A 26,875-nucleotide genomic window follows, 5' to 3' on the forward strand; every position below is an offset into this window, starting at 1 on the left:
AAAGAAGCCTATTTTGCACAGGATGGCTTCAGTTATTGTGCTATTCCAAGATGGCACTGACTCCTTTAGCATCAATAAATGGTAAAAATGACTGACATTACTAAACATGATTAGTGAAGTTGATGATTGGCCAACTACAATCTCATCGCATTGAAACTAACATTCCAGACCTGGCACAATCTGGATTCAGGCCAGGATTTACTGTTTAAAGCATTTTATTTGTCTGGAATATGAGGAGAAAATAAAATGTTTAAAGAAACACTGCCACATTCTGGGAAACTCCAGGGTGCATAAGCAATAAACATCACACTAATGTTTCAACCTGCTCCTGGCACCTGGGATCGCCAGAGGATTGACAGCATTGTAATAATTGGCACTGACTTCGCTCCAAGAGCCTCAGTGCTGTTTCAGCATAGTTTTGTGCTAAAATCCACTTTTAGCATACTTTTTATTATTACAGCTAAATAGCCTAGTTACTACAACAATGTTATAACAAAGAATCATACCAAATAAAAGGTACAAAGTGATGCTGGTTAAATAGATCCAAAATAGTTTTTGTTAACTTCTGTTTAGTTTTATTTAGGTACTTATTTTCTGCTACAAAAGTACAAGGCAAATGACAAATTGAACATGTGTTGGGCCTTTTTAAAAATAAACTTTTGTCTTTTAGTTAAACATAAACAGGTGATCTGGTCTTATTGTTCTTGGAATATAGGGCACCTGTGATCACAGTCAAACTTGTAACTAGTACACAATCAAATACATGATCTGTGGTTTTGATAATCTCAAGCATTTTGAAATTATTATAAGATCTGTATTTTTCATATAATGTAATGTGATACATCCTATATTTTTAATATTATCTAGAAGTGTAGCAAATGGTAATTTTTTGCAAGATATAACAGTCTTACTTTTCATATAATTTATTGTAAAGGTTTAAAATAAAAATGACTTGGAATTTCAATCCATTTGATTACATTTAAGATGTATTTTTACTTTACAAGAAATCTGCAGGCAAAGATTATTTATAAATAAGCAATACTTCATACACTGCGATTACAAATGGATTTAAAATAGTGGATAAGTTTTGTTCTATTGTTAAGAAGAATTACTATTACATACTGTCAAGTAGTAAATTGGCATGTAAGAAAGTATACAGATCATACTTCTTAGTCTAGCTAAGACTGCTACAGATGTGTCGCTCTTATCCTCTATGTAAATGTTCATTGCCCTTCTCCAGACATTGGTTGATTAGACTGACATTTCTGTCTTTGAGGAGTCTGCTTATCTTTCCAACTATATTAAGATAGTAGCTGTGAAAGTAGGGGATATTATTATTTATTCAAAAAGCTTGCTTCAAATGTAGAGGTACTAGCCACCAGTGCTCTTCGGAGGTGATGGTAGTAGTCAGAAGCTTATCATATTATGTCCATTAAGAGCTGATGGAGTAAAGGAAAGCCCATGCTAAAACATGTGGAACTTCTCTGTTTCTTGTACAGATTAGGATTGTGTAGAGTCAAAATAAAGTGGAGATTTGAGGTAAATCTCTATCTTAATTTCAATTTGGGTCAGTACTTGGCTAAAAACAGAGAGCTATGTAAAAAAAGAAGAAAATGTGTTTTGAAAAATAAACTAAATTCAGAGTTAATACTGAAATGTCATCTTTGATATATCTTGTGTAGTTATTGTGACATATTAGTAAAGAACGTTTAATTTTTTTCAGAGTAGCAGCTGTGTTAATCTGTATCCGCAAAAAGAACTGTCTAAAATGGGCCATCTTGATTATCACTACAAAAGTTTTTTTTCTCCTGCTGCTAATACCTCATCTTAGTTAATTAGCCTCTTACAGTTGGTATGGCTACTTTCATCTTTTCATGTTCTCTGTATGTATATATATTTCTTACTATATGTTCCATTCTATGCATCTGATGAAGTGGGCTGTAGACCACGAAAGCTTATGCTCAAATAAATTTGTTAGTCTCTAAGGGTATGTCTACACTACAAAATTAGGTCGAATTTATAGAAATCGGTTTTATACAGTCGATTGTGTGTGTCCCCACATAAAATGCTCTAAGTGTATTAAGTCAGAGGACCGCGTCCACAGTACTGAGGCTAGCGTCGACTTCCGGAGCGTTGCACTGTGGGTAGCTATTCCACAGTTCCCGCAGTCTCCGCCGCCCATTGGAATTCTGGGTTGAGATCCCAATGCCTGATGATGCAAAAACAGTGTCGCGGGGGGTTCTGGGTACATGTCATCAGGCCCCTCCCCCTCCGTCAGAGCAACGACAGACAATCGATTCGCGTCTTTTTACCTGGGTTACCTGTGCAGACAACATACCACAGCAAGCATGGAGCCCGCTCAGCTCAGCTCATCATCACCATATGTCATCTGGGTGCCGGCAGACATGGTACTACATTGCTACACAGCAGCAGCTCCTTGCCTTTTGGCAGTAGATGGTGTATTATGACTGGTATCCATCGTCGTCGTATTCCTCAGTGAGTTCGGTCAGAGGCACCTGGGCAGACATGTTTTGTATCCTGGAGACTCAGTCCTGCCTGCAGTCCTATTGAACCGTCTTGACGATGATGGCTAGCAATCATAATACAGCATCTTCTGCCAAGCACCCAGAAGATAATGATGGCTATTAGTCATGCTGCACCGTCTGCTGCCAGCCTAAGATGTAAAAGATAGATGGACCAGATTTGTTCTGTATTCATTTGCTTCCGTGAAATCAATGGCCTGCTAAACCCAGGGTTTTGAGTTCAATCTTTGGGGGGGCCATTCTGTGTGACAGTTGTTTGTGTTTCTCCCTGATGCACAGCCACCTTTGTTGATTTTAATTCCCTGTAAGCCATGTCATCACTCGCCCCTCCCTCCCTCCGTCAGACAATAGTTTCATGCTTTTTTTCAGCCCAGACGCCATAGTACTGGGATCATGGAGCCCGCTCCAATCACCGCGGCAATTGTGAGCACTATGAACACCATGCGCATTGTCCTGGAGTATATGCAGAGCCAGAACATGCCAAAGCAAAACCAGGCGAGGAGGCGATTGCAGCGCGGCGACGAGAGTGATGAGGAAATTGACATGGACATAGACCTCTCACAAAGTACAGGCCCCAGCAATGTGCAAATCATGGTGTTACTGGGGGAGGTTCATGGCGTGGAACGCCAATTCTGGGCCCGGGAAACAAGCACAGACTGGTGGGACCGCATCGTGTTGCAGGTGTGGGATGATTCCCAGTGGCTGTGAAACTTTCGCATGCATAAGGGCACTTTCATGGAACTTTGTGACTTGCTTTCCCCTGCCCTGAAGCGCCAGAATACCAGTATGAGAGCAGCCCTCACAGTTGAGAAGTGAGTGGCGATAGCCCTGTGGAAGCTTGCAACGCCAGACAGCTACCGGTCAGTCGGGAATCAATTTGGAGTGGGCAAATCTACTGTGGGGGCTGCTGTGATCCAAGTAGCCAACGCAATCAAAGACCTGCTGATATCAAGGGTACTGACTCTGGGAAACGTGCAGGTCATAGTGGATGGCTTTGCTGCAATGGGATTCCCAAACTGTGGTGGGGCAATAGACGGAACCCATATCCCTATCTTGTCACTGGAGCACCAAGCCACCGAGTACATAAACCGCAAGGGGTACTTTTCAATGCTGCTGCAAGCCCTGGTGGATCACAAGGGACATTTCACTAACATCAACGTGGGATGGCCGGGAAAGGTACATGATGCTCGCGTCTTCAGGAACTCTGGTCTGTTTCAAAAGCTGGAGGAAGAGACTTTCTTCCTGGACCAGAAAATAACTGTTGGGGATGTTGAAATGCCTATAGTTATCCTTGGGGACCCAGCCTATCCCTTAATGCCATGGCTCATGAAGCCGTACACAGGCAGCCTGGACAGTAGTCAGGACCTGTTCAACTATAGGCTGAGCAAGTGCCGAATGGTGGTAGAATGTGCATTTGGACGTTTAAAAGCACGCTGGCGCAGTTTACTGACTCGGATAGACCTCAGCGAAACCAATATTCCAATTGTTATTGCTGCTTGCTGTGCACTCCACAATATCTGTGAGAGTAAGGGGGAGACATTTATGGCGGGGTGGGAGGTTGAGGCAAATCGCCTGGCCGCTGATTACGCGCAGCCAGACACCAGGGTGGTTAGAAGAGTACAGCAGGGTGCGGTGCGCATCAGAGAAGCTTTGAAAACCAGTTTTGTGACTGGCCAGGCTACGGTGTGAAACTTCGGTTTGTTTCTCCTTGATGAACCCGCCCCCTCCCCCCAGTTCACTCTACTTCCCTGTAAACTAACCACCCTCCCCTCCCCCCTTTGAGCACCGCTTGCAGAGGCAATAAAGTCATTGTTACTTCACATTCGTGCATTCTTTATTAATTCATCACACAGCTAGGGGGATAACTGCCAAGGTAGCCCGGGAGGGGTGGGGGAGGAGGGAAGGAAAAGGACACACTGCAGTTTAAAACTTTAAAACTTAAAACTTATTGAAGGCCAGCCTTCTGATGCTTGGGCAATCATCTGGGGTGGAGTGGCTGGGTGGCTGGAGGCCCCCCCACCGCATTCTTGGGCATCTGGGTGAGGAGGCTATGGAACTTGGGGAGGAGGGCTGTTGGTTACACAGGGGCTGTAGCGGCGGTCTCTGTTTCTGCTGCCTTTCCTGCAGCTCAACCATACGCTGGAGCATATCAGTTTGATGCTCCAGCAGCCGGAGTATCGACTCTTGCCTTCTGTCAGCAAGCTGACGCCACCTATCCTCTTCAGCCCGCCACTTGCTCTCTTCAGCCCGCGATTCAGCCTGCCACCTCTCCTCTCGTTCATATTGTGCTTTTTTGCACTGTGACATTGACTGCCTCCACGCATTCTGCTGTGCTCTGTCAGCGTGGGAGGACATCTGGAGCTTCGAGAACATATCATCCCGAGTCCACCGTTTTCTCCTTCTAATCTTCACTAGCCTCTGCGAAGGAGAAACATTTGCAGCTGGTGGAGGAGAAGGGAGAGGTGGTTAAAAAAGACACATTTTAGAGCACAGTGGGTACACCCTTTCACATTAAATTTTGCTGTTCACATTACACAGCACATGTGCTTTCGTTACAAGGTCGCATTTTTCCTCTTATATTGAGGGCCTGCCGGTTTGGTGTGAGAGATCACTCACACAGTGCCAGGCAACAGAATTCGGCTTGCAGGCAGCCATGGTAAGCCACAGTCTTTTGGCTTTTTTAACCTTCATAACATGTGGTAATGGTTTCAAACAGCAGCGCCCTCATTTCCCATACCAAGCACCTGTTGGGTTGGCCATTTAAAATGGGTTTGCAATGTAAAAGGAGGGGCTGCAGTTTCCGGGTTAACATGCAGCACAAACCCAACTACCCCCCCCCCGACACCCAATTCTCTGGGATGATCACTTCACCCCTCCCCCCCACCACGTGGCTAACAGCGGGGAACATTTCTGTTCAGCCGAGCAGGAACGGGCACCTCGGAATGTCCCCTTAATAAAATCACCCCATTTCAACCAGGTGACCGTGAATGATATCACTCTCCTGAGGATAACAAAGAGAGATAAGGAATGGATGTTGTCTGCATGCCAGCAAACACCGGGACCATACGCTGCCATGCTTTGTTATGCAATGATTCCAGACTACGTGCTACTGGCCTGGCATGGTAAAGTGTCCTACCATGGCGGACGGGATAAGGCAGCCCTCCCCAGAAACCTTTTGCAAAGGCTTTGGGAGTACATGAAGGAGAGCTTTCTGGAGATGTCCCTGGAGGATTTCCGCTCCACCCCCATACACGTTAACAGACTTTTCCAGTAGCTGTACTGGCCGCGATTGCCAGGGCAAATTAATCATTAACCATTAAACACGCTTGCTTTTAAACCATGTGTAATATTTACAAAGGTACACTCACCAGAGGTCCCTTGTGTGCCCTCAGGGTCTGGGAGCATGCCTTGGGTTCGGGGGTTACTGGTTCCAGGTCCAGGGTGATAAACATATCCTGGCTGTTGGGGAAACCGGTTTCTCCGCTTCCTTGCTGTGAGCTATCTTCATTGTCTTCATCATCATCTTCCTCGTACCCCAAACCTGCTTCCCTGTTGCGTGATTCTCCATTGATGGAGTCAAAGCACACGGTTGGGTTAGTGGTGGCTGCACCCCCTAGCATGGCATGCAGCTCCGCGTAGAAGCGGCATGTTTGCGGCTCTGCTCTGGACCTTCCGTTTGCGTCTCTGGCTTTGTGGTAGGCTTGCCTTAGCTCCTTAATTTTCACACGGCACTGTTGTGCATCCCTGTTATGGCCTCTCTCCTTCATGGCCTTGGAGACCTTTTCTAATATTTTGCCATTTCGTTTACTGCTACGGAGTTCAGCCAGCACTGATTCGTCTCCCCATATGGCGAGCAGATCCCGTACCTCCCGTTCGGTCCATGCTGGAGCTCTTTTGCGATCCTGGGACTCCATCATGGTTACCTGTGCTGATGAGCTCTGCGTGGTCACCTGTGCTCTCCATGCTGGGCAAAAAGAAAATTAAATTCATAAGTTCGCGGGGCTTTTCCTGTCTACCTGGTCAGTGCATCTGAGTTGAGAGTGCTGTCCAGAGCGGTCACAATGAAGCACTGTGGGATAGCTCCCGGAGGCCAATAACGTCAAATTCCGTCCACACTACCCCAAATCCGACCCGCAAAGGCCGATTTCAGCGCTAATCCCCTCGTCGGAGGTGAAGTAAAGAAACCGGTTTAAAGGGCCCTTTAAGTCGAAAAAAAGGGCTTTGTTGTGTGGACGTGTCCAGGCTTAATTCGATTTAATGCTGCTAAATTCAACCTAAACTCGTAGTGTAGACCAGGCCTGAGGTCTGGTCTATACTACCCGCCTGAATCGGCGGGTAGAAATCGACCTCTCGGGGATCGATTTATCGCGTCCCGTTGGGACGCGACAATCGATCCCCGAATCGGCGCTCTAACTGCACCTTGGGAGGTGGTAGTAAGCGCCGCCGACAAAAAGCCGCAGAAGTCGATTTTGCCGCCGTCCTCACAACGGGGTAAGTCGGCTGTGATACGTCGAATTCAGCTACGCTATTCACGTAGCTGAATTTGCGTATCTTAAATCGACTCCCCCCTGTAGTGTAGATGTAGCCTGAGGTATCACAAGTACTCCTGTTTAATTTTTTTGAACATCAGCAATACCTACTATAGGCACTAGATGGTGTTTCAGCCTTTACTGTGAATTAATGTACATTTGTGTGTTTCAAAAGATACTGGCAACCTTTTAGGATGCAAGTTTTTTAGTAACTTCAGAAAATGAAAATTATTAGAGGTGTTAGAGAGCAGAATTTTGCGTTTTTTCTCCATTTAAGATGGACACTGTACTAGTTTTTAAAATAATTCACACCCAGAGTCTTCCATGTTGGTATAGGCACACATTATTTTCTTATTTTTTTCCAGGTTGCTGTTAAACAATGGATAGAGGAGTTAAAATGCAAATACAGTTTGCAAATTGTCTTTAGATTATGATTTTGTCAGAGCATGAATCAGTCCTTCTCAGTTTTAAAACAAAATATAACCTTAGCATATTGTGTGTGCTACTGGAAATAAATATTTTTTATAACAAAAATGCTACTAGAGACTGAGGAATAAGATGTAGAAATCAACTCTGACCTCTAATAAATCAGAGCCTGAATATATTTGTGTACATTAATTAATTTGCCTACATATGAGACAGTGGCATTTTGTTAGTTCTTTAATGTTACTTTAAAAGAAAACCGTAACTGCTTATCTCAACAATCTGAACATCTAAATGTAAGAAGCAGTTTTCCTCATGAATAAATTATGCAATGTATTTGAAAATAAGTGTTAGTTATAGCTGGTATTAGCAAACAGGTAAAATGATGAAAAATATATGAAAAGCAAAGGGCTATATATTTTTGGCATGCTATATTTAAAAGCTTACTCTAGCATAGAACACTTTAATATAGCTTTTTGTTTTCAATTTCCTTTATTTTCATGTTTTGTAGGGTTGGTTTTTTTTAACATTTATAGTATAATTTCATTCAGATCTGATCCATTTTGCTGTGAAAGTCTATAAGAAACATAATGAAATATCTTTGGAGCCAATCTGATTTTGGTGGGAGTCGGTTGGATACGCTATGATTACTTCTCTGGAGTGTGATCAGAAACAAAGGAGTTGATCCAATCTCAGTGGCAGTCTATGAGAAACAAATTCCAAACTTTAGAGTGGAAATGAAATGACAAACCAGGATACCACAGATTCCTATCACTTTAAGATTGGGTAGTGCCTTTAAACAAAGGGACAGATGTTGATCCAACTTTTTTCATAAAAATTTCTGTTTCCTCAGCTGTCTAGTGGCATTGGCAACTGTGCTGCCATGTGCTGAGCTAGGTTTTCAGCTACACAGCCCAGCAGAGGCTGGTATTACTGCAGAAGTAGCTCATTAAATCACACACATGGCTATAAGGGAAGGAAATGGGTATATTTCTCTCTGACAGCCCACTGTGGCTAACCCAGCAGCAAGTTCATGACCCCTGGAGAGGGAAACCTCCAACCATCTTCTGTTGGAAGGACTGATCACTGTACCACATTGCTTTGTGGCAAGGGTAAAAATGCTAGGCATCCTGAAGTGCCCCCCTTCAAGGGAAAAATGTAGCTGGGGACTAAGGAATTATATACTGAGTGATTCAGCTTGTGCTGTTTGGTTTCAATGAGTCATTTTAAATCTCTAACAATACCAGGAAAATACTGTAAGAAGACTTTTAAGGATCTGATACTGCAGTGGGTTACTCGTTCAAAATTGCCACTGATTTCTGTGCCTGAGTAATGACTGCAGGATTGGGTCTTTAATTACAGTGTCATGTACACCTCTACCCCTATATAACGCTGTCCTCGGGAGCCAAAAAATCTTACCTCATTATAGGTGAAACCGCGTTATATCGAACTTGCTTTGCTCCGCCGGAGTGCGCAGCCCCACCTCCCTGGAGCGCTGCTTTACCGCGTTATATCCGAATTCGAGTTATATCGGGTCGCGTTATATTGGGGTAGAGGCGTATGTGAAAAGTTTAGCACTTTATTCAGTGGAAACTCTGTCTGTGGAGAAGGCAGCTAGAGACATTACATCTATTGCTGGGTGGAAAATGGTTTCCCATCCCAGGAAAATTTTCAATTCCCCCCTCCCACGTCCCCGTTTCACATTGGAACAAAATGGAGAACTTTCTCAGTTTTTCATGAAAAAAACAGAGCGAGAACAAGAAAGATCCCAAAAATAACCAAATAGTTAGTGTACTCAACTGGGTTGTGTAAGACCTAGCTTCAAGTCTCTGCTCTTCCTTATTCTGTAACTATTTAGCTACTCTAGGGCAGTGACTCTCAATCTTTCCACACAATTGTACCCTTTTCAGGCGTCTCATTTGTCTAAAACCTACTTGCTTACAAAATCAGACATACAAATAAAAGTGTCACAGCATGCTATTACTGAAAGATTGCTTACTTTTTCATTTTACCATATAATTATAAAACCAACTGGAATATAAATATTGCATTTACATTTCAGTGTACAGTATATAGAGCAGTATAAACAACTCATTGTATGAAATTTTAGTTTGTACTGACTTTGTTAGTGCTTTTTATGTAGCCTGTTGTAAAACTAGGCAAATATCTAGATGAGTTGATGTACCCCCTCGAAGATCTCTGAGTACCCCCAGGGGTACATATACCCCTGGCTGAGAATCACTGTTCTAGGGGGTCTCTTGCTATCTCACTTATTTTGACTAGAAATTCTATCTTGGACTTGAGAAGCCTTCTGAACAAAAGTTTCATCAAAATTTTCCCACAAAAAGTTTTGTTTTTTGATTAATTGGTTGTTTTTCTGATTTTTTTTTTTAAATCATTGAAAAATTCCTGACCAACTCTAATTACAAGTTTCAGTGGTCACCCGTTACAAAACCTAATTCTGTTTCAGAAGGCAAACCAGTCTCCCTGCTTTGGTTCTAAAATTTCATCTTGGAGCTTTGTTTTATACTCTGACTTATCTATGGGATGCATAGGAGACCTGTCTTCAGGATATTTATATATAGAAGATAGCAAGTCTAACACGTCAAGTGGTACATTGATGTTCATTGTGGGGAGATCATGCTACCTCATACAGATACCTGAGGGGGTCCGTCTCTTTTTGACACTTTGATGAGCTTTATATAGTTTATATCAATAAAATCTCACTGAATTGAACTGAAATGAGTTCTGAAAGCTTGAATATTAATGATAGGGATAGTGTCACAGTCAAAATGAAAAGGACACCCCCTCATAACATCAGAGAAACAGGCATCATTCTGGCAGTTTTCAAACGAGAAAGCCACTCAGTCCAGCTTTAGCAGGACCTCTCTCTTTTAAGTCGCCTTCCAAATGAAGCTTCCATAGAAATATTTTTGGTCAGGATTGATTAGGCAGCATGGCCCAAGTTTTCAACTGGATAACTCATTGGAGATTAAAAGAACCGTACAGTTTGTAGCTTCTTCATACCGGATATTTTCTGGTGGTTTGAGCTGTTGTGTTAAGAGGCAGGTACTACATTTTCAGTGTGATGTCTTTCTCTGTTCTGGAACTCTCTTCTTGACTAAGACATTGAGTGTTATTGACCTCCATAGCCTGATCATCTAGTTACTTACATTTACTAAAAACCTGGTCTGGAGCATTATGCAATTTCTGGTTGAATATTTTATTGTGCAAAATAAAAAATGAATGGCTGATCAAGCTGTGGTTAGTGGGGATGATTAGCCATACCTACGGCTGGGTGTGGTTCTCCTAAAAATATGTACATAAGATGTATAAAAATGTCAGCACACAGACCACAAAATAGTAGAAGGAAGAATACAAAAGGAGACAAGCTGAGATTTGTGAAAAGAGGAAGGAATTAAAAGACTAGATTAGTGAATGAGTACTATATAAATTAATTGTTTTAAAACAAACTGAAACAGATGTATTGTTTTATTATAATGAGTTTATAAAGTTAATACTTTTGTTTTTACTCTTTGGACATGTTCTGGCATATAGACTTATATATTTGCTTTGTACTACATAATCAAGTTCCAAATTACCTAGTGGTGGAAATGACCTGCACTAATGTAATCAATTACAATCTCAAGACCCTGTAGGCAAGCACATTTTATTATAATATAAATAACTAAGTACAACATATGCAATAGTTACATAATTGGGAAGTTTCAATACATTTTTGAATAATCAGTTATTAACACAAGAGTTAAATAATTTCTCCACTTCATTGTTAAAAATCATTCCCATAAATAATCTCCACTTCATTGTTAAAAATCATTCTCATAAATATTGAATTTTTACTTTTGTATTTATTAAATCAATGTAATTTAATTTACAGCAGTTTGATTTAATTTACAGCAGTTTAAAAAATCAAGTCACATGCCCCCATTTAGCCCTACAATTAAATATAGAGGTCCAGATACTAAGCTGGTGAAATTGCCATATCAAAGTTGAAGTCAGTAGAATTATGTTATCTGCACCAGCTGAAGATCTGATCCAAAGTTACTAACACTGATTTTTCTTTAATTTAATCCATTTTCTTATATTTTTACCCCCTCTTATTGCTTCTATCACGTTACCCTTATCTCTTAATAATAATCTTTTCCCCTCTATTCCCACATCTTGCAAATCCATCTACCATTAATGATCTATCTGATCATTAAAAGCTCCGATTTACATTGAGTCTACTGTAGAATAAAAATCTATGGTCTTGAATTTCATGTTGGGACCTTTTAAAATATATTAGCTTTAACTGTGTTTTGGATTTGAACTTGACAAAAGCCATATTTATAACCTGAACCCCAGTAATTGCCTTATTAAAAATTTTTAAAACACCTACCCTATTACATTCTGACGTACTCTGATACCATTAGCTTATTAAATTCAAAGAAATAAAATTTAACACTTTAAAAAATACAAACATAGCTTCCAACTTGATGATAAAATCTATGAAAATGGAACGTCCTAGCACTCTGAAATCTGTATTTGATTAATTGGGCTTAGTGACTGATTAATTTTGCATTACAGGGTTTGTTAGAACGTATTGTTGGCCAGGATCCTTTTAACAATAAATGTTGTTGTGTGGAATGTTTGTTTGGGCTGTATGCATGATAGGGAGTGGGGGAGCATTCACAAATGAAAGATTTATAATACTGCTCTGTCTTTTTCAAGGCTGTTGTTAAATGGTGATGTGATGTAACAGGTATTAAGTAGAGTCCATTAATGATTTAGCAACCAATTCATTTAAAAAGCCAATGATTATTTTAAAAAGATCCTAAAACAAAAGTCAAAGAGGACCAAAATTAGGGAGTGTATTAGTGTTTTAGCTGAAGGGAAAATATTTAGAAAGAACCCTCGTATCTATCATTTAAAATACTTTCAATTTAAAAACAGTTGAAAAGTTAATCTTTATTAATCCTATTTCAAAACTGAATCTCTTTTGAAAATTAGTATGTCCAACATTGCCAGAAGCTGGGAATGGGCAACACGGGATGGATCACTTGATGATTACCTGTTCTGTTCATTTCCTCTGAAGCACCTGGCATTGGCTACTGTTGGGAGACAGGTTATTGGGCTAGATGGACCTTTGGTCTGACCCAGTATGGCCGTTTTTATGATTTACCATCTTTCCAATTACTGTAAATGCAAAAGCAAGAATGGAATCAAAAATACTTTCTTGCATTATATTTTACTAAAGAAACTTTTCTTTCCATGTTTGTCAAGACATATTTTGTTATGCTTATTAATACCTGTCTCTAACTTTATTTTAAAGAAGCGAAGTTATACTCTTGTTTGTACCTCCAGAACTAGCAGCCCAACTGACACATGCTTAACTAAAACTTTTTTTTATTTTTGAATTCTTTGACAAGACTAATTTGTTTTTCATTTAAATCAATGCACAGGTAATGTGGGTATGTAACTTGTGCCGAAAACAACAAGAAATCCTCACAAAATCAGGAGCCTGGTTCTACAACAGTGGATCAAATACACCACAGCAGCCTGATCAAGAACGTATTAGAGGGTTGCGGAACGAGGAAGCACCTCAGGAGAAAAAAGCAAAGCTGCAGGAACAGTCCCAGTACCAAGGACCCTCAGGTGACATAGCCACACCAGCTTTGGACAAAAATAGACCTCAAGTGCTCACAAGACAAGACTCAATTAAAAATGGTTCAGGAGTGAAGCACCAGGTTGCAAGTGACACAACTTCAGACAGGTAAGGAACTGTTTCATCTTCATACTGATAAGAGAGTTTGTTGAAGTTGACTTTATTCTACAAATCCTATGTGACACTCTTGCATCTCCTAATTATATATATTTTAGGTTGTTTTTTTAAACAGTTCTAATTGGTAAGCAGGTGAGGAGCCTTTCATTGTGTTCAGAAAGTTGCAGACAGCATGCTCTCTTCTTCATCCTCTCCTTCTCAAAAAAGGTATTAGCCAGCCAAAAAATGATAATATTATGACACACCTGAAAATGTGATGCTGAAAGTCTACGTTGCGCTTAGGTCATTTCCCTCTTACAAAACGCTCTTTGTATACTCTTTATAAAATATGTAGTCCGCAGTTTTGTGTGATCACTAACTTTCTGGAATAATTATTGTGATTACTGCCAATATTTAAAAAACAAGGCATGACGAGGTGTGTTGTTGGAAGTTAGTAGTCACTCAGATTGTCAGAATGTTACTTTGCATAATACCTGCTGTATTTTGAATGCAAGATTGTAATATCTTTGAGTGATGACATCAGCACTGCATCTTCCTCAGAGTTTCCAACCTCAGGTTTAAACCTCAGTCCCCTCCGTCAATAAAAAAAATAAAATAACTCTTAACCCTTTCATCTTAGTGTCACCTATCACAGGCTGAAACTACAACTATTTTTTAAATTAATATAATTATAACTTTCCTTCCACCCGCCTCACCAAATTCTAATCCCCATTTCCTGCCCTGGTTGGAAAAAAGTTGAATGTAATTAACCAGACCTTTTTGCTTCACCTATTCTGCCTGCTGCCCTTTGCTCTGATTTCAGTTGACAGGTTCAGTGCTGAGTGGATCCAAGTGCTTCTTAATTATATTCACTGTCTCTGAGCTGCACAATACTGAAGTTGGCAGTTGAACTCATTGCTAAAGAGCAGCAGGCACAATGGGAGAAAAAAAGACTTATTCTATTTTCTCATTTTTTCTTAATTATGCCTAGAAAATGGAATCATGCATCCCCTATAGTATTATAATGATAATGCCCCATCTCCTCAGCAGTATTTCAATTCCTGTATAAAGGCTAGATAGATTTTTAAAATGCTATTATCTAAAACTCTAACTACAGGTATAATATACATATACACAGTTCAAAATAAAATAGACCAACAGGAAAAAATACTCTATCCTTGAATTCCATTCATTCCCGTTAAGATCATCAATATCCAACTTGTTGATAAACTGTATGATCAATTGCTTGACTACACTTGGTTCATTATGAAATATATTCAAGAGACCAAATAATCAATCAGTCATGTTTATTGCTAAAAGCCATTAATAATATAGTGTAGGGAAAAGGTTCAATACTATAGTGTCTCCGGGAAGCTGTCTCACACAGGGTTGTTATATTCCTCTTATACAGGAGATGTGCTCCCAAAGTCACCCATTTCAGTTAGGAGTGTTTATGAAATCCAGCTCATCCGTTTCTCCTAATCCCTTAACTTTTATGTATCTTTCTTTATCTTGTTTTGGATACTAGCATTCCAGGTCCTGATCCATGAAGGTACTTCCTCAGCTTGTACCAAGATCTAGAACAAATGTTCTTATCTGTAGCTTGATTTTTGAGTTTCCTCTCTCTTATGCCAAATACTGAGCTATACTAGTGCAGGGTATTGTGGGATGTAGCTTAGCACAAGTGAACAGAACTCTCGGAAAAACCTAGGCCTATTCAGCTCTTATTACTGGCAGGCATTCACATAATGTGGTATATACTAACCTAATGTATGTGTCTTGGGTAACAAACAAACACTGGCTCCTTCAGACCCAGTCTCCTCTTTCAGTTTTATTTGTATACTTACTCATCCTATTGTCTCTTAACTAACATAAATACAATCTTGTGTAACAACCACAACTAAAATTGTATCTATAGTAAGTGCTGCACATCCTTGAGATTTAGAGGGGCCTCTAGTACTGAGAAAATCTCTCTTAATTTTTCTATGGTTATAATACCCTGTCTTAATTTTCATGGAGCCAGTCTTCTTTCCATTGAAGGAGAGCTTGAAATAGGATACCTCCTGATGCATGGCCATCTCTTTCCTAAGCTGGCCAGAGTGTCTATTAGAGAAGGATGCCAGACTCTCCCTATATCAGGGTCTCTAAGAGGTGCTGGGCTAAAATCCAGGGACTGAGCTAAGTCTCAAACATGAATCATTATATGACAGTGTGTTGCATTACCAATGGGGTAGTCTTAACAGTATCAATATTTTTAAAAGGAATTATCATTTTATTTAAAACAAAATTTTAAAAGTGAAGGCTTTCATTTTATTACCCTTTTATTAAAATAGTACATAGTATTTTATTAATAATAAAATGTTTTCTTTTTTAAATTATAATGTATTTTGTGGTATTCTCTTAGGCTAATGGAGCAGTACCGATTAGCCTAAAATATTATTTTTTCTTTTTGATTGCTGATCATACTCTAAGAACCTCTTTCCATCTTCTAATACCTCCAGCTTTGGTCAAGCTAGCATATCCAAAGTATCTTAAAGAGTGTGAGGCTTGATTTTGTATCTTCTATTTAAAAATAGAAATTAGAATGTCTAATAATATAGATGTATCTCTTTAAGTGCAACTGAAGGATTAAAATGACTAGCCACTAGATAAGCATGTTGGATGTGATATCACCTTGATAGAATTTTATTATTAAAGAGCTCAGTCAAGGGAGTGAGTTTTTCCTGACTAGTATGGGAGGCCATTTTTGTTCCTCTCACTTTTCTGTATAAGATAAATCCAAAAGAGAAAGAAGACAAATCAAAATGACCCTACTGACAGTGAAGTAGCAATAGTGGGGCCAATGTTTTGAGAAGGGGACTTATATCCAGAGCACAGTAAGTAGTCAGAAAGTGAATAAGAATATAAAAAATAACATGATATAATAACATGTTTCCAGACTTTTTCAGTGTCCCCAAGTTTATTAATGTGTTTACACCAGACTTAATTTTGGAAAATTAAAACAGTAAAATAAAATTTATTGTCATGTGTGAGAGAGCTCATTCATTATCTCAAAGAATCTCCAAGACTGTGGCGTATGTCCAGGAACATGTCCCCAGGACATAGTGTGCTGAACTATTTTCAAAATACTGCATGAGAGTTATAGGTCCCTTTCAAAATTTACCTGACAATATATATCCAAAAGGCTATATAAATAAGACTACCTGTATATTGTTTTTATTTTCTTAAAATATATTAATTTACTTACATTAGCATATATATAGTGTATAATACTGATGTATTGAATGTAATTTTGCTATAATTTTGAAGTCTCAAGTACTGATTTGAGTTTGTGTGGGTTATTTGGTTCATTATTTTTGTTGTATCTACAGTAAGTGGCTTGTACAGTATGGCTGAGGATATGAATTGCAGACTGTCTGCTTTTTTCATAGCATATAAGAAAGAATAAGTATGCTTACCGATGAATATATTTTTCCAGTTAAATTTGAAAATTGGTGTCTTTAATTTGTTTTGAGCTTTTGCTTACTGAGCACCCACAGCTTCCATTAAACTTAATTGCAGTAGTCAGCACTTAGCACTTCGGCATATCAGGCTCCAGACGTCTCAATTTGGGCACCCAGAAAATGAGGAACACACAGTTAGTGTCCACCAGAGAAAATATTGGTGTAAGTCACTTGCCCAGCATCATACGGGAAATCTGTAGCTGAGTTAAGAATAGAACTGAGCTCTTGTGGGTAGCATTCACCTCCTTAACCATGAAACCATACTTGCTGTCCCTGCCTTATTCTCCATCACTGCCCTGTTTATCCCTTTTCTCCCACCTTTCATCTCTTTGTCTGTCTCCTTTGATTGTAAGTTCTTTGGAACAGGCACCATATCTTCTTGAATATCTGTGTATCATCTAACATGTTTTAGGTGCTACTGCAATAGTAATAATCTTGATTAACAGAATATTCAATATTAACAGTGTCTTAACTAATATTCTGTTCCTGCTACATGTACAGAACTCCCGTTTGATATCAGTGTGAACACTGTGGCTGTAGGAAGAGCAAGGTATTGGAGTGGAGATCCTATTTTATTGACCTAAGAGCAGAAGTTTGCCTTAAAACTCTTGAGATGGATTTGAACTGGAAAATTTAGATCTGACCTTCCTCAAGGCTGTTTGGAAAAGAGGTTTCAGTTTGGGCCCATGTCTACTAAAAACAGAAGTCAAAATCAACTTAACAGAAAGTTGCACTTGTCACCACCAGATCAGTCTTCCATTACTAAATATGTTTCTAGTATATATATGGTAGTTATACTATGCCTTAAAGTATTTTTATATTGCTGTTTGTGAAATAAATCTATGGAGAAGTCAGAGCCAGAAGGTTTATGATTGGACCCAGTGTGACATTGGTTTGAGTTAGTGACCTACCTATATCTGACATTGATAGATGCTACACTAGCATTGTTTGTATCATGCAGAGATTTTATCCTACAGCTGGACAGGAAATATATAGTATTGTTGAAAGATTTAATCAGTTTTTGAACAAAGTATAGGTGTTGATGGGGACACAGGGCCAGGGCAATGTGAATCCAAGAAAAGTAATCTAAAACATTTAATACAATCTAAACAGTAGATGCAGAACGTCCATTTTTAGATCTGCTGTGCACAGATGGGTTATTTATGCTGCTGCACATTGCAGTTCTTTGATTTGTACAATCCAATCTATTTTTTTCCTGGATTACTCAAAAGGGTCCTTTTTATTTTACTGTTATTAACAGCACCATACAGTCTGTCATTGTCTTCAAAACCATCTCTGTAGACGTTTTCTAATACATTACATTTCCATCCCAGCAACAACTGTGTCTTAATATCATCTGGATAGAAATATTGTCTTTTCTGAAGCCACCTGTAATATCCCTTCATTAATCATTATGTAGAGGACTCTCATTCTTCCCTCTCTGCATCCAAATCCAAGACAAATCAAGATAATACTCTGCAATTAAAGAGGAGGGAAGGGGATCCTTATGATTGCTCCCAAACTCAAGCTGTTTGCATGGCACCACACTGTTTGTCTGGAGTGCAGCCATGGAGTTATTCACATGGAGTGAATAACAGATGTTACCATGTTTGAATACTGCCATGAGCATGGAATAAGAAGTCATTCCTCCCTCTATGCCAATATAGAAAGTATGATGCTCAGTGATGACATAACAGGGACTCAGCTAGGCAGTAGGAATGGGTTATTCAATTCAGACAAATAAGAGTTGGGTACATTCTTGTTCATCCATTGTTCATCCCATACAAACCCCAAACCCTTTCAGAGATTTGAATAAGTTTGGTTAACTTTTTAAATAAATATTTTTCATACATCTGTACTTTCTGTATTTGGCCAATATACTATAGGGAAGGCTATTCTCAGAGTATATCCTACCAGGTCCAGTGCAGGAAGTAGTGAAAATCTTGCAAGAAATCTTGTTTTCATGAAATTGCCAGTGCTGAGTTTAGTTTGCTTTTGCTGCATCTGTTTAACAGTCTGCCATGTTAGAGAGAGGGGGCGGGGTACTTATTCTCTGGATGAAGTGGGGAGTTGTCAGCATCATGGTGAATTGGTTTGGACCAAGACTAGTAGATTGGGCTCTCTGTCGCTTTTCAAACTAACAGAAGGGAAACAAAATTAAATCAGTAAGCCAAAACTAAAAAGTTTTCTTGAGTGATCAAGCAGCATCATAACAGTAGTATCTGCTTTCCAGGCAGCAGACATAGCATAAAACCTGTACTCTTTCCCCTCCACATACAAAAGATACAGATGTATTCTCAGGGCATTCTCTCCTCCTTTTGTTTTTCTGCAATAAAAATGGATTGCTCATAGTGGCTTCCTTTATTAGGAGCCAAAGGACAAAAATCTGAAGGCAGTGCAGCTGTGGAGCTTCCTGGAGCCGGGGGTATCCAGAGGTGGGTCTGATCTGCCCCCCCAAGAGTGGCCGTGCAGGGGAAGAGGAAGTCCTATCCCTCCCCAGCCCGGCGGACTAGCATCTGGAGCTCGGTGAATGGTAGAAGCCCCCAGCTGTGTACCTCCCTCTTCTCTCCAATAGCTAGATTTCACGGGGGATGGTCCATGATGTGTTTTTCACGGTTGTGAATTTGGTAGGGCCCTAGAGATGATCCTTTTTCACCTCATAAGGTATCCTAGAAAAAAATTTGTGGAAGAGAATTTGTGCTTCTGTGTTTCTCAAATGTGACCAAGAGGAGCAGAAGAAACTGACAAGGACGGCACAATTCTCATAGTTATGCTGTTCCTGCTGGTGCCGTAGGGAAGTGCTGTACTATATCTAGGATACAGGAACAATCCTCTGCTGCTGCATGAGTGCTCTGTGAGGATGATATGAAAACAGGAGGGAATAGAGATTGTCTCTTTCCCCGCCACTCTATTCCTCTCCACAGTCCAAGGAGCATATTGGAAATAATGCAGATGTTTTTTCCATGAAAAAATCTCCAAAGACATGGGTTCTGAGGAAGAAATGGAAAATGTCCTCCTTCTTTACTCACTGCAGGGGCTGAGGTGTGCAGTCAGTCAGCTGAGGTCTGTTAGACTGCTTTCTGTTGCCTATCTAGCTGGTCCAATGCTCCAGCAGAGAGCAGAGTAGCTGAGTCATGGAGAGGGGAAGTGGAGACAGATAAGAACTCCTGCTAGCTCTCCATAATCCAACATTTGTTTCCTTCCATACAAGTGGCCTGGGACTTTGACAGGATATGTGTTTAAAACATCTAATACTGGATTGATAAACCTGGGGAATTTCTAGCCAAAATGGGATATTTGGTCAGTATATACATGTGCTTCCTATACATTTCCCTCCCCCCCCCATAACACCAGCACAGACAGCAGAGTGAAACTGATACTTGTCACTTTCATTCAGTGCTTCTGAAGGAGCAGCAGTAATGTGCAGGCAATTTAGGTACAGTCTTTTGGGATTGCAACTGGAGTTGTCAGGGAGGGAGTAAAGAAACAGAAAAGCCAGGAAGGAGGAAAAGAGGCCAGAAATAAGGAGGGAGAGAAAGGGTGCAAGAGGAGGCTGAGAGACAGCAGGGAGCAGCATGAATTAAATTGATGAGAATGTCACTGTCCTCATCTGTTTTGTACTGTATCATTCTCAAGTGACCTTCCCCTAGCCACTAAATGATGAGCAACGATAGACTCTAAGAGAACACCATTGGTAGATGAGAGATGGCTTCTCAGTCTCATGAAAAGCCTTAGTCAGAAGCAGACGTAAGAACAACTCCATGAGTGATTTGAATTTAAAGACAAATATAGATATTTCTTCTCCTAAATGGAATTTTTGGACTCTGATTCATAGTGGTCACAATGTGCTGTGTCAGTCTGCTTCTGTGGCTGAAAGTCAGCTGACCTACCTTTCTTGTATGCCCATAACTTTTAATATATCCAAAATGCTTAGGGGTGACTCTTCTAGGACTTGGCAAACCAGTTCAGGAAAAACAACAACCGATTAAACTGTAAACTGATACAAACCTTTAAAGAGGTTTTCTGTCTATATTTTAAATGCAGTATTGTTTGAATACGTAGGGTATATCTACCCTGTACACTAAATCCGGGTCTGTGGGACTTGGGCTTGTGGACTTGGTGTTTCCAAGCCCCTGCTTGAGTGTCCACACTGCATCGTAAACCTGGGTTTGTAATTGCTGGACTTGGGTCTCACAACTGTGCTAATGCATCCATACTGCATTATGTAGCCCTTCTGACTCGGATCTGCAGTTTGACCTGCATCCACATTGCAAAAGGACAGGGCTTGGACTTGGACTCTGACCCACTCCCTTACCAGGGTCCTAGGACCTGGATCCTGAGTATTTGCGGACCTGAGTCATATTGATTTTGTGTGGATGTAAATTGGGCTCAGGTTCAAACCTGACTTAAAGCCCAGGCTTCATGTGCAGTGTAAACATACCCTTTGGGTGCTCTGATAAGCACATTCTGTAACTTAAACAAGACAAAACATACAAACCCCTCCTCCTCCCAAAAACCAACCTCCACCCAAAATCCAAGTTTTTTCTTTTTCCATTCCTGGGTGTCAGCAGGTATGTCAGACTCTGCTGAGCTAACTGGTGTTTTAAAATCTTGTTCCCTGTGATTTCTCTAGAGGCAGATAGATACAATACATTTTAGCTCACCTTTGACCTAGGAAAGATATGAAGAATGGAAGATTTGAAGACTGCAGACTCCCATAGCCCAACAGTTACTATGTGATCTGATGAACTTAAACAGTGGTCATATTGGCAAAGAGAGAGCGATAAGGGGAGAGAAAAGGGAATGTGGAAGAAGAAAGGGATCATGGGAGCAACAGAATAGAGAGTGACAGTAAATCGGTTTGTGGTGAAAGAGAGTGTACGTGTGTGTATGGGGGAGGGTTAAGAATCAGAATGCAAAATGTATTTTGAAGAACTGATAAGGGTACTGGTGTGGGTCAGGGAACTTGGGTGAAGGATCTGGCTGATCTGAAAGAAGAAAGGGAAAAATAAGAGTAATTATAGAGAATGCTGGAGGAGGAAGCTCTAGAATAATAATTAGCATCCTAAATTTGGGGCAATCTGATCTTAATTTTCACATGTCAGTATTATAATATTTGCAGACTTTTGTTGCCTGTTCTCAAAAAGGATCTAATCAGTCACAAGTATTCATGAGTTCAATGTTTTTCCTTCTTTCACTGTTCAGGTATTCTATTTTAGGCACATACTGTATATATGAACAGATGTTAGCAAGTGTAAGCAAATGTGCTGCCAATTTTTCAGTGTTGGCACAGAGGAAGGACTTCCTGCTGACGAGATGCCATTTTCAGTGTTATGCAGGATGCTCATGCAAAGTCATTGTTGCCTGGCACTTATGCCTTTAAGCAAGATCTAATAATGATTAAGCAGGCAAAGGTCCATCGTAACAGATGGACATGAACACTGGGAGCCCAAAGTCCATGTATGTGCAAGGAATATGGTCTTGTGGGCAGAATCTCCACATGAGCATGTTGAAATGGTTGTTTTTCTTAGAATTAGTTGACTATAAGGTGATATGCCATAGATAATTCAGTTTTGATCTGTATTGACCTGAACAACCAACTAAACAAAAACCCAGCCCCTCCCCCCCACAATAATCCTAATTTATAAATAGCTCCAGTGAAAGAAAAGTCAGTGGGACCGAAAGAGGAATTCCAATGTAGTTCTGTTTTTAGTTTGTCACTCAGTGGGAATTGTCTTTGAGTGGGCCAAAACAAATGTCTTCACCTAGGTGACTTCAGATTCAAAATTGACAAGGTCAAAAATGTGTTCCATAGGTGTAAGGAATGTGTAACATCAAGTCTAAGTAAAGCTATTGATATGGAAAGCAATCCAGTAAGAAAGAGCATCTGCTGCAGAAAAATCAGGAACAGTAGTTAAGGTTAAAAAATACGGATGAACTGAAATGTACCTGTACAGGATAATGAGTTGTGTGAAAAGAAAACCTTCCAAAATCAAGCTGCCAAAACAAACTACATGAAAATACAAACTGTCAAATGCAAGCTGCTGAGTTTTTTACAGTGAATTAATGAAGATTTTGGAGTAATATTATTCAGGGTGGCTTCCAAGCAGTAGTTGAGTTAAGGGAGTATCAAAATTTCATCAGTATGTATGCTGCAATAAACCACCCTTCTATCATTTATTATGCACTATCGGTGTGCTTAATGCTATACAAACATTTGTATACACAAATACATACAACATGACATTGCATCACTATTTGTTTTTATGCCTTTGAGTTTACATAAAGTAATTTGGCATGGCAGGCAATGAGGTGATTCTCCAAATACTCCAGACAGTTATTATAGTACAAGATTTAAGAAAATTCACTAAATATTATTATTTCAATTTATTGTACCTTAAACCATGAAATCCTAACAAGAGTTGATCAGTTAAATTTCTTTTTTTTTAATGAAAGCTGTTTACCTACCAAAATTATCCATATTTTCATATTTCACCTAAACATTTGGGCCAAAATACTGAAACGTGGCCTTTGATTTTGGTTACCTGACATGAGAGATCTTTGGCCTGAATTTCCAACATACTGAACCAAAGCCCTCATTTATTTCATTTGGAGTTGTGGTTCTAAGCACATTTGACAATGAGGACCAAGGGGTCTCAAGTTGAGCAAAACAGAGGCACTCTATCTCAGAGGCTACAATTTAACATTTTTGCCTTAACTTTTCTTGAAGTAGCAGTGAAACATTTTCAGTTTTTTGGTTCAGATGACTATAGAAATATTATTCAAGAATCTAACTGACAATGCATCATGTACATTTCTCATATTTATAGTTCATGACATTGGCTATCATGTAAAGAAAGTGGTACTCAAATACAGTTTCTGCAATCTGTAGATCTGTTAGTTTGCATATGTAAGAGTGTCTTCTTGTTATGGACATTGTTGACCATAATAAATAAGAAATCAATTGTCAGGTAAACAGAAAAAATTTATGTATTCTGAATGCTGAATTTTCATGAAATTAGCACAAGTATTTAGGCAATTTGTATAGGTAAGTTTGAAATTAAGTCTTAGGGCTGAATTCTGTCTTTGGATGGGGGCACAGAGCTCCCATTAATAATAATAAAGCCTATTTTTATAGCACTTTTCATCAGTAGATTTCAAAGAGCTTAACAATCTTTTAATATATTTCTCCTCACAACACCCTGGTGAGGCGGGAAAGCATTATTGTCCCCATTTTACAGATGGGGGACTTGAGGCACAGAGAGGCTAAATAACTGGTTACACAGGAAATCTAGGGCAGAGCAGGAGGTTGAACCCAGACCTTCCACATCCTAGGCCCATGCTGAGCCACTGGACAGTCCTTCCCCTTCCATTGACTTAAGTGCTAGAACAAGAGGAAAAAATACACAGTATCAGAGGAACACTACCAGTGGTCTCAGCATCGAGTTTAAGACTGAATTTGGTGCGACTCTCAAACCTGTTTCTGAGGATTAAATTTGGCCCTGTCTCCCTGCTTCTACTCCATCAGTTTACATCCCTTGCTATCTACCTCGCTGCTTTAGCCCTACAATTAGCTCAAAAGGAATCCACTCTTAAGAATTCTGAAATAAAATCTATATCTATATGCAGATTGCTGTTTCAGTACTTCTCTGTCTGCATCTTGTGCTGTCTGTGTCTCAACTCTAGGGTGCCATATGTCTCTAGAGATAATGATGTCAGAACACCTCTAATAGAATCTCAACCCCACTTTTAGACATTTCAAGTATATAATAGTGTGGATCTGTTTCCCTATCATCCTTATAGCTACTCCCACAGTTTTTTAATACTGTCAGTGCTCTTCTTCCCTCATGCAAGCTGGGTTTATTAGCTGTCTGAAGCTGGGAGTGGAATGAAACTAAGTTCAGTTCTGGTCTTGGCTACAGGAAGCAGCAGCAACATGAAGGAAGGAGGAAGACAGAGAAAATCCAGTACTTAGAGGCAGTGGGAGAAACAGTAGCTGGATATTGGTAAAAAAAAGAAAAATCTTTCACCATGTCATGTCAACACACAGAGAAAATTTTAAAAAACTGACCAGACACCTACTAGTCAATGAACTAAATCTATTAGCAAGAGGTAGATATGAAAGATGTCGAGGGAGATGGGGGTCTGTCTGCAAGCTCTAAGTGCAGAGTCCTTGTGAGAAATCCAGCCACCCTTGCTGCTGGTGAGGAATTGTCATTGCTACCACCAATCCTGTCCTTTGACCTTGCTCTGATGGCCCAATTTTTTATATCTCTGGCTAGTTTCTTCCTAGTAGTTTATAAATTGCACCGCCACCTCAGTCTAACTTCTGGAATGGAGAGGGAGCTCTCCATCTCTTCTACCCACTGTAGAGCATGTGTGCTGTGGGGCCTTGATGCTCTCTGCTACTCTATCCATCTCCTAGCCTCAGTTTTAAGGATCTCCTCCTCAGTGAATAACTGTAGTACCCATTTCTGCTGCTACTCATAGTATTCAAGATAGGATCATCAGTAACTGTGACTTTGACATAATTCTGGACAATTTCATTGCTGACCACCTGTTCTATATATCTGCAGTGAAACTAACCAGTCTTGTTAATTTCATGCTGCTGCTGCTGCTTGGCAAAGGTATGAGCAGCAGCAGATACCTTGAGCAGTCAGGAAGACAACTTGCATCAGTTTACATTAGATTAACATATTGTTATCTTCTCAGCAAAAGGGGGGGAGATTTTTTTTAAATTAAAGCTTAAATTCTGCAGAAATTGATACCATAGGCCCCAGACTGTAAGCAGGGAAAGCTTTCTGTGTGCCACTGACTAGTAGGTAAGTGGAATTTTTTAAGCTCTTTCATCAGTAAACTAATTTCCCCCCCCCAAAATAGAAACCCACTATTGTCGCAATATGAAAAAGTAGGCCTAAGAATATTGTTGGGTTTTAAAAATATTTAAAAAGTGTTTTGAAATGAATTTCAGTAACAAAGAAGTTGAATCTCTACATTAAATGCATATCTAAACTCAGCCTTAACTATGGAGCCATGATCATCACCTCCATAATGAGCAGATCTGTGTTTATGGTTATATTATTTAAGGGAATTTAATTTTTTTATCATTTAGTGTGATGGTAATTTTTTCTGATTACTTAACTGTAACTTAATATCTGGCTTATACTGATTGCCTGAACTTTTTTTTTTGCTTTATATCTTTTTGGATGGAATTTTTTTTTTCTAATTATGCATATTGGTTAAACTAAAAATAGACTAACAACTAGTGTCTGTCTACTATCTCTCAGTGGCTGAAGAATAAAACAGAAGTAAATATAATATAAGATCTCTATTCTTGTGCTGTGTAGTTATCAGGAAGACCACAAATATTCCTGCAAAAAGGCTTTCACTTATAACATGAATGTCTAGAGTAAACACGGTGTTTTTATTCTTAGCATTGAGCAGAATAAAAATCATATGTAGGATTATTATTGTCCTATGGGAGCACAACTCTAGGAGATTTATGCTGAATCATGGCTTTGACTGTGCTATGACAGAGCTAGTTTTGGGTATTATCTTGATGGCAGACTTTATGCTGAGTCAACTTCTTGAATCAAAGTGCACATTGTTATCAGTGGGAAAAATGTGGCATGGTAATTTATTCTGTATTCTAAGTGGGGAAAAAAAAACCATGGGGATAGAGCAAGACATTAGTTTGCAGGTACCAATGCAAAGTAATATAGTTGAGGCAAAATTTGCAGGTGATACAAAATTATGGTCAGGATCCTGACAAGGGCAATCAGGACCACCGGTCAAAGCAGGGTCAAACCTGAGGCTAAGAGTAGCAGAGGAGTTTGTAGTCAAGTTCCAGGCTGGTGTCAATACCAAGGATCAGAGTCTGAGTCAGCTTTTAGAGCCCAAGTCAGGAGGCAAGGTCCAAATCAAGTTGAGGTTGAAGCCAGGAGTTCGGGAGCAGGAATGGTCATGGCAGCTACAGGAGATCCACGCTGATGCCCAGACACTTCCTGGAATGCCCTTTGTGTTTATATAGGACGGGGAGCCAATCAGGAGCTATGAGTCTGCTGTCTATCAGACCCCTTGAGGTGTGAATGCCTCTGGTCTGTGTCCACAACGGGT

At 39.8% G+C, this 26,875-nt stretch overlaps 1 protein-coding gene across 20 annotated transcripts in view; it reads left to right on the forward strand.

Moving 5' to 3' along the window:
* RIMS2 (regulating synaptic membrane exocytosis 2) overlaps window positions 1–26,875 on the forward strand; it is a 791,243-nt gene that overhangs the window by 239,270 nt on the left and 525,098 nt on the right. For all 20 annotated transcript variants that reach the window (XM_026663674.1, XM_026663617.1, XM_026663622.1 and 17 more), the window contains one exon: window positions 12,958–13,268. In XM_026663674.1, coding sequence (XP_026519459.1) covers window positions 12,958–13,268 — 311 coding nt within the window. The remainder of the gene's footprint in view (window positions 1–12,957; window positions 13,269–26,875) is intronic.

Source organism: Terrapene carolina, unplaced genomic scaffold (assembly GCF_002925995.2).
Source record: "Terrapene carolina triunguis isolate 2854851 unplaced genomic scaffold, T_m_triunguis-2.0 Scaffold58, whole genome shotgun sequence".
In the NCBI taxonomy this organism is placed as follows: Eukaryota; Metazoa; Chordata; order Testudines; family Emydidae; genus Terrapene; species Terrapene triunguis.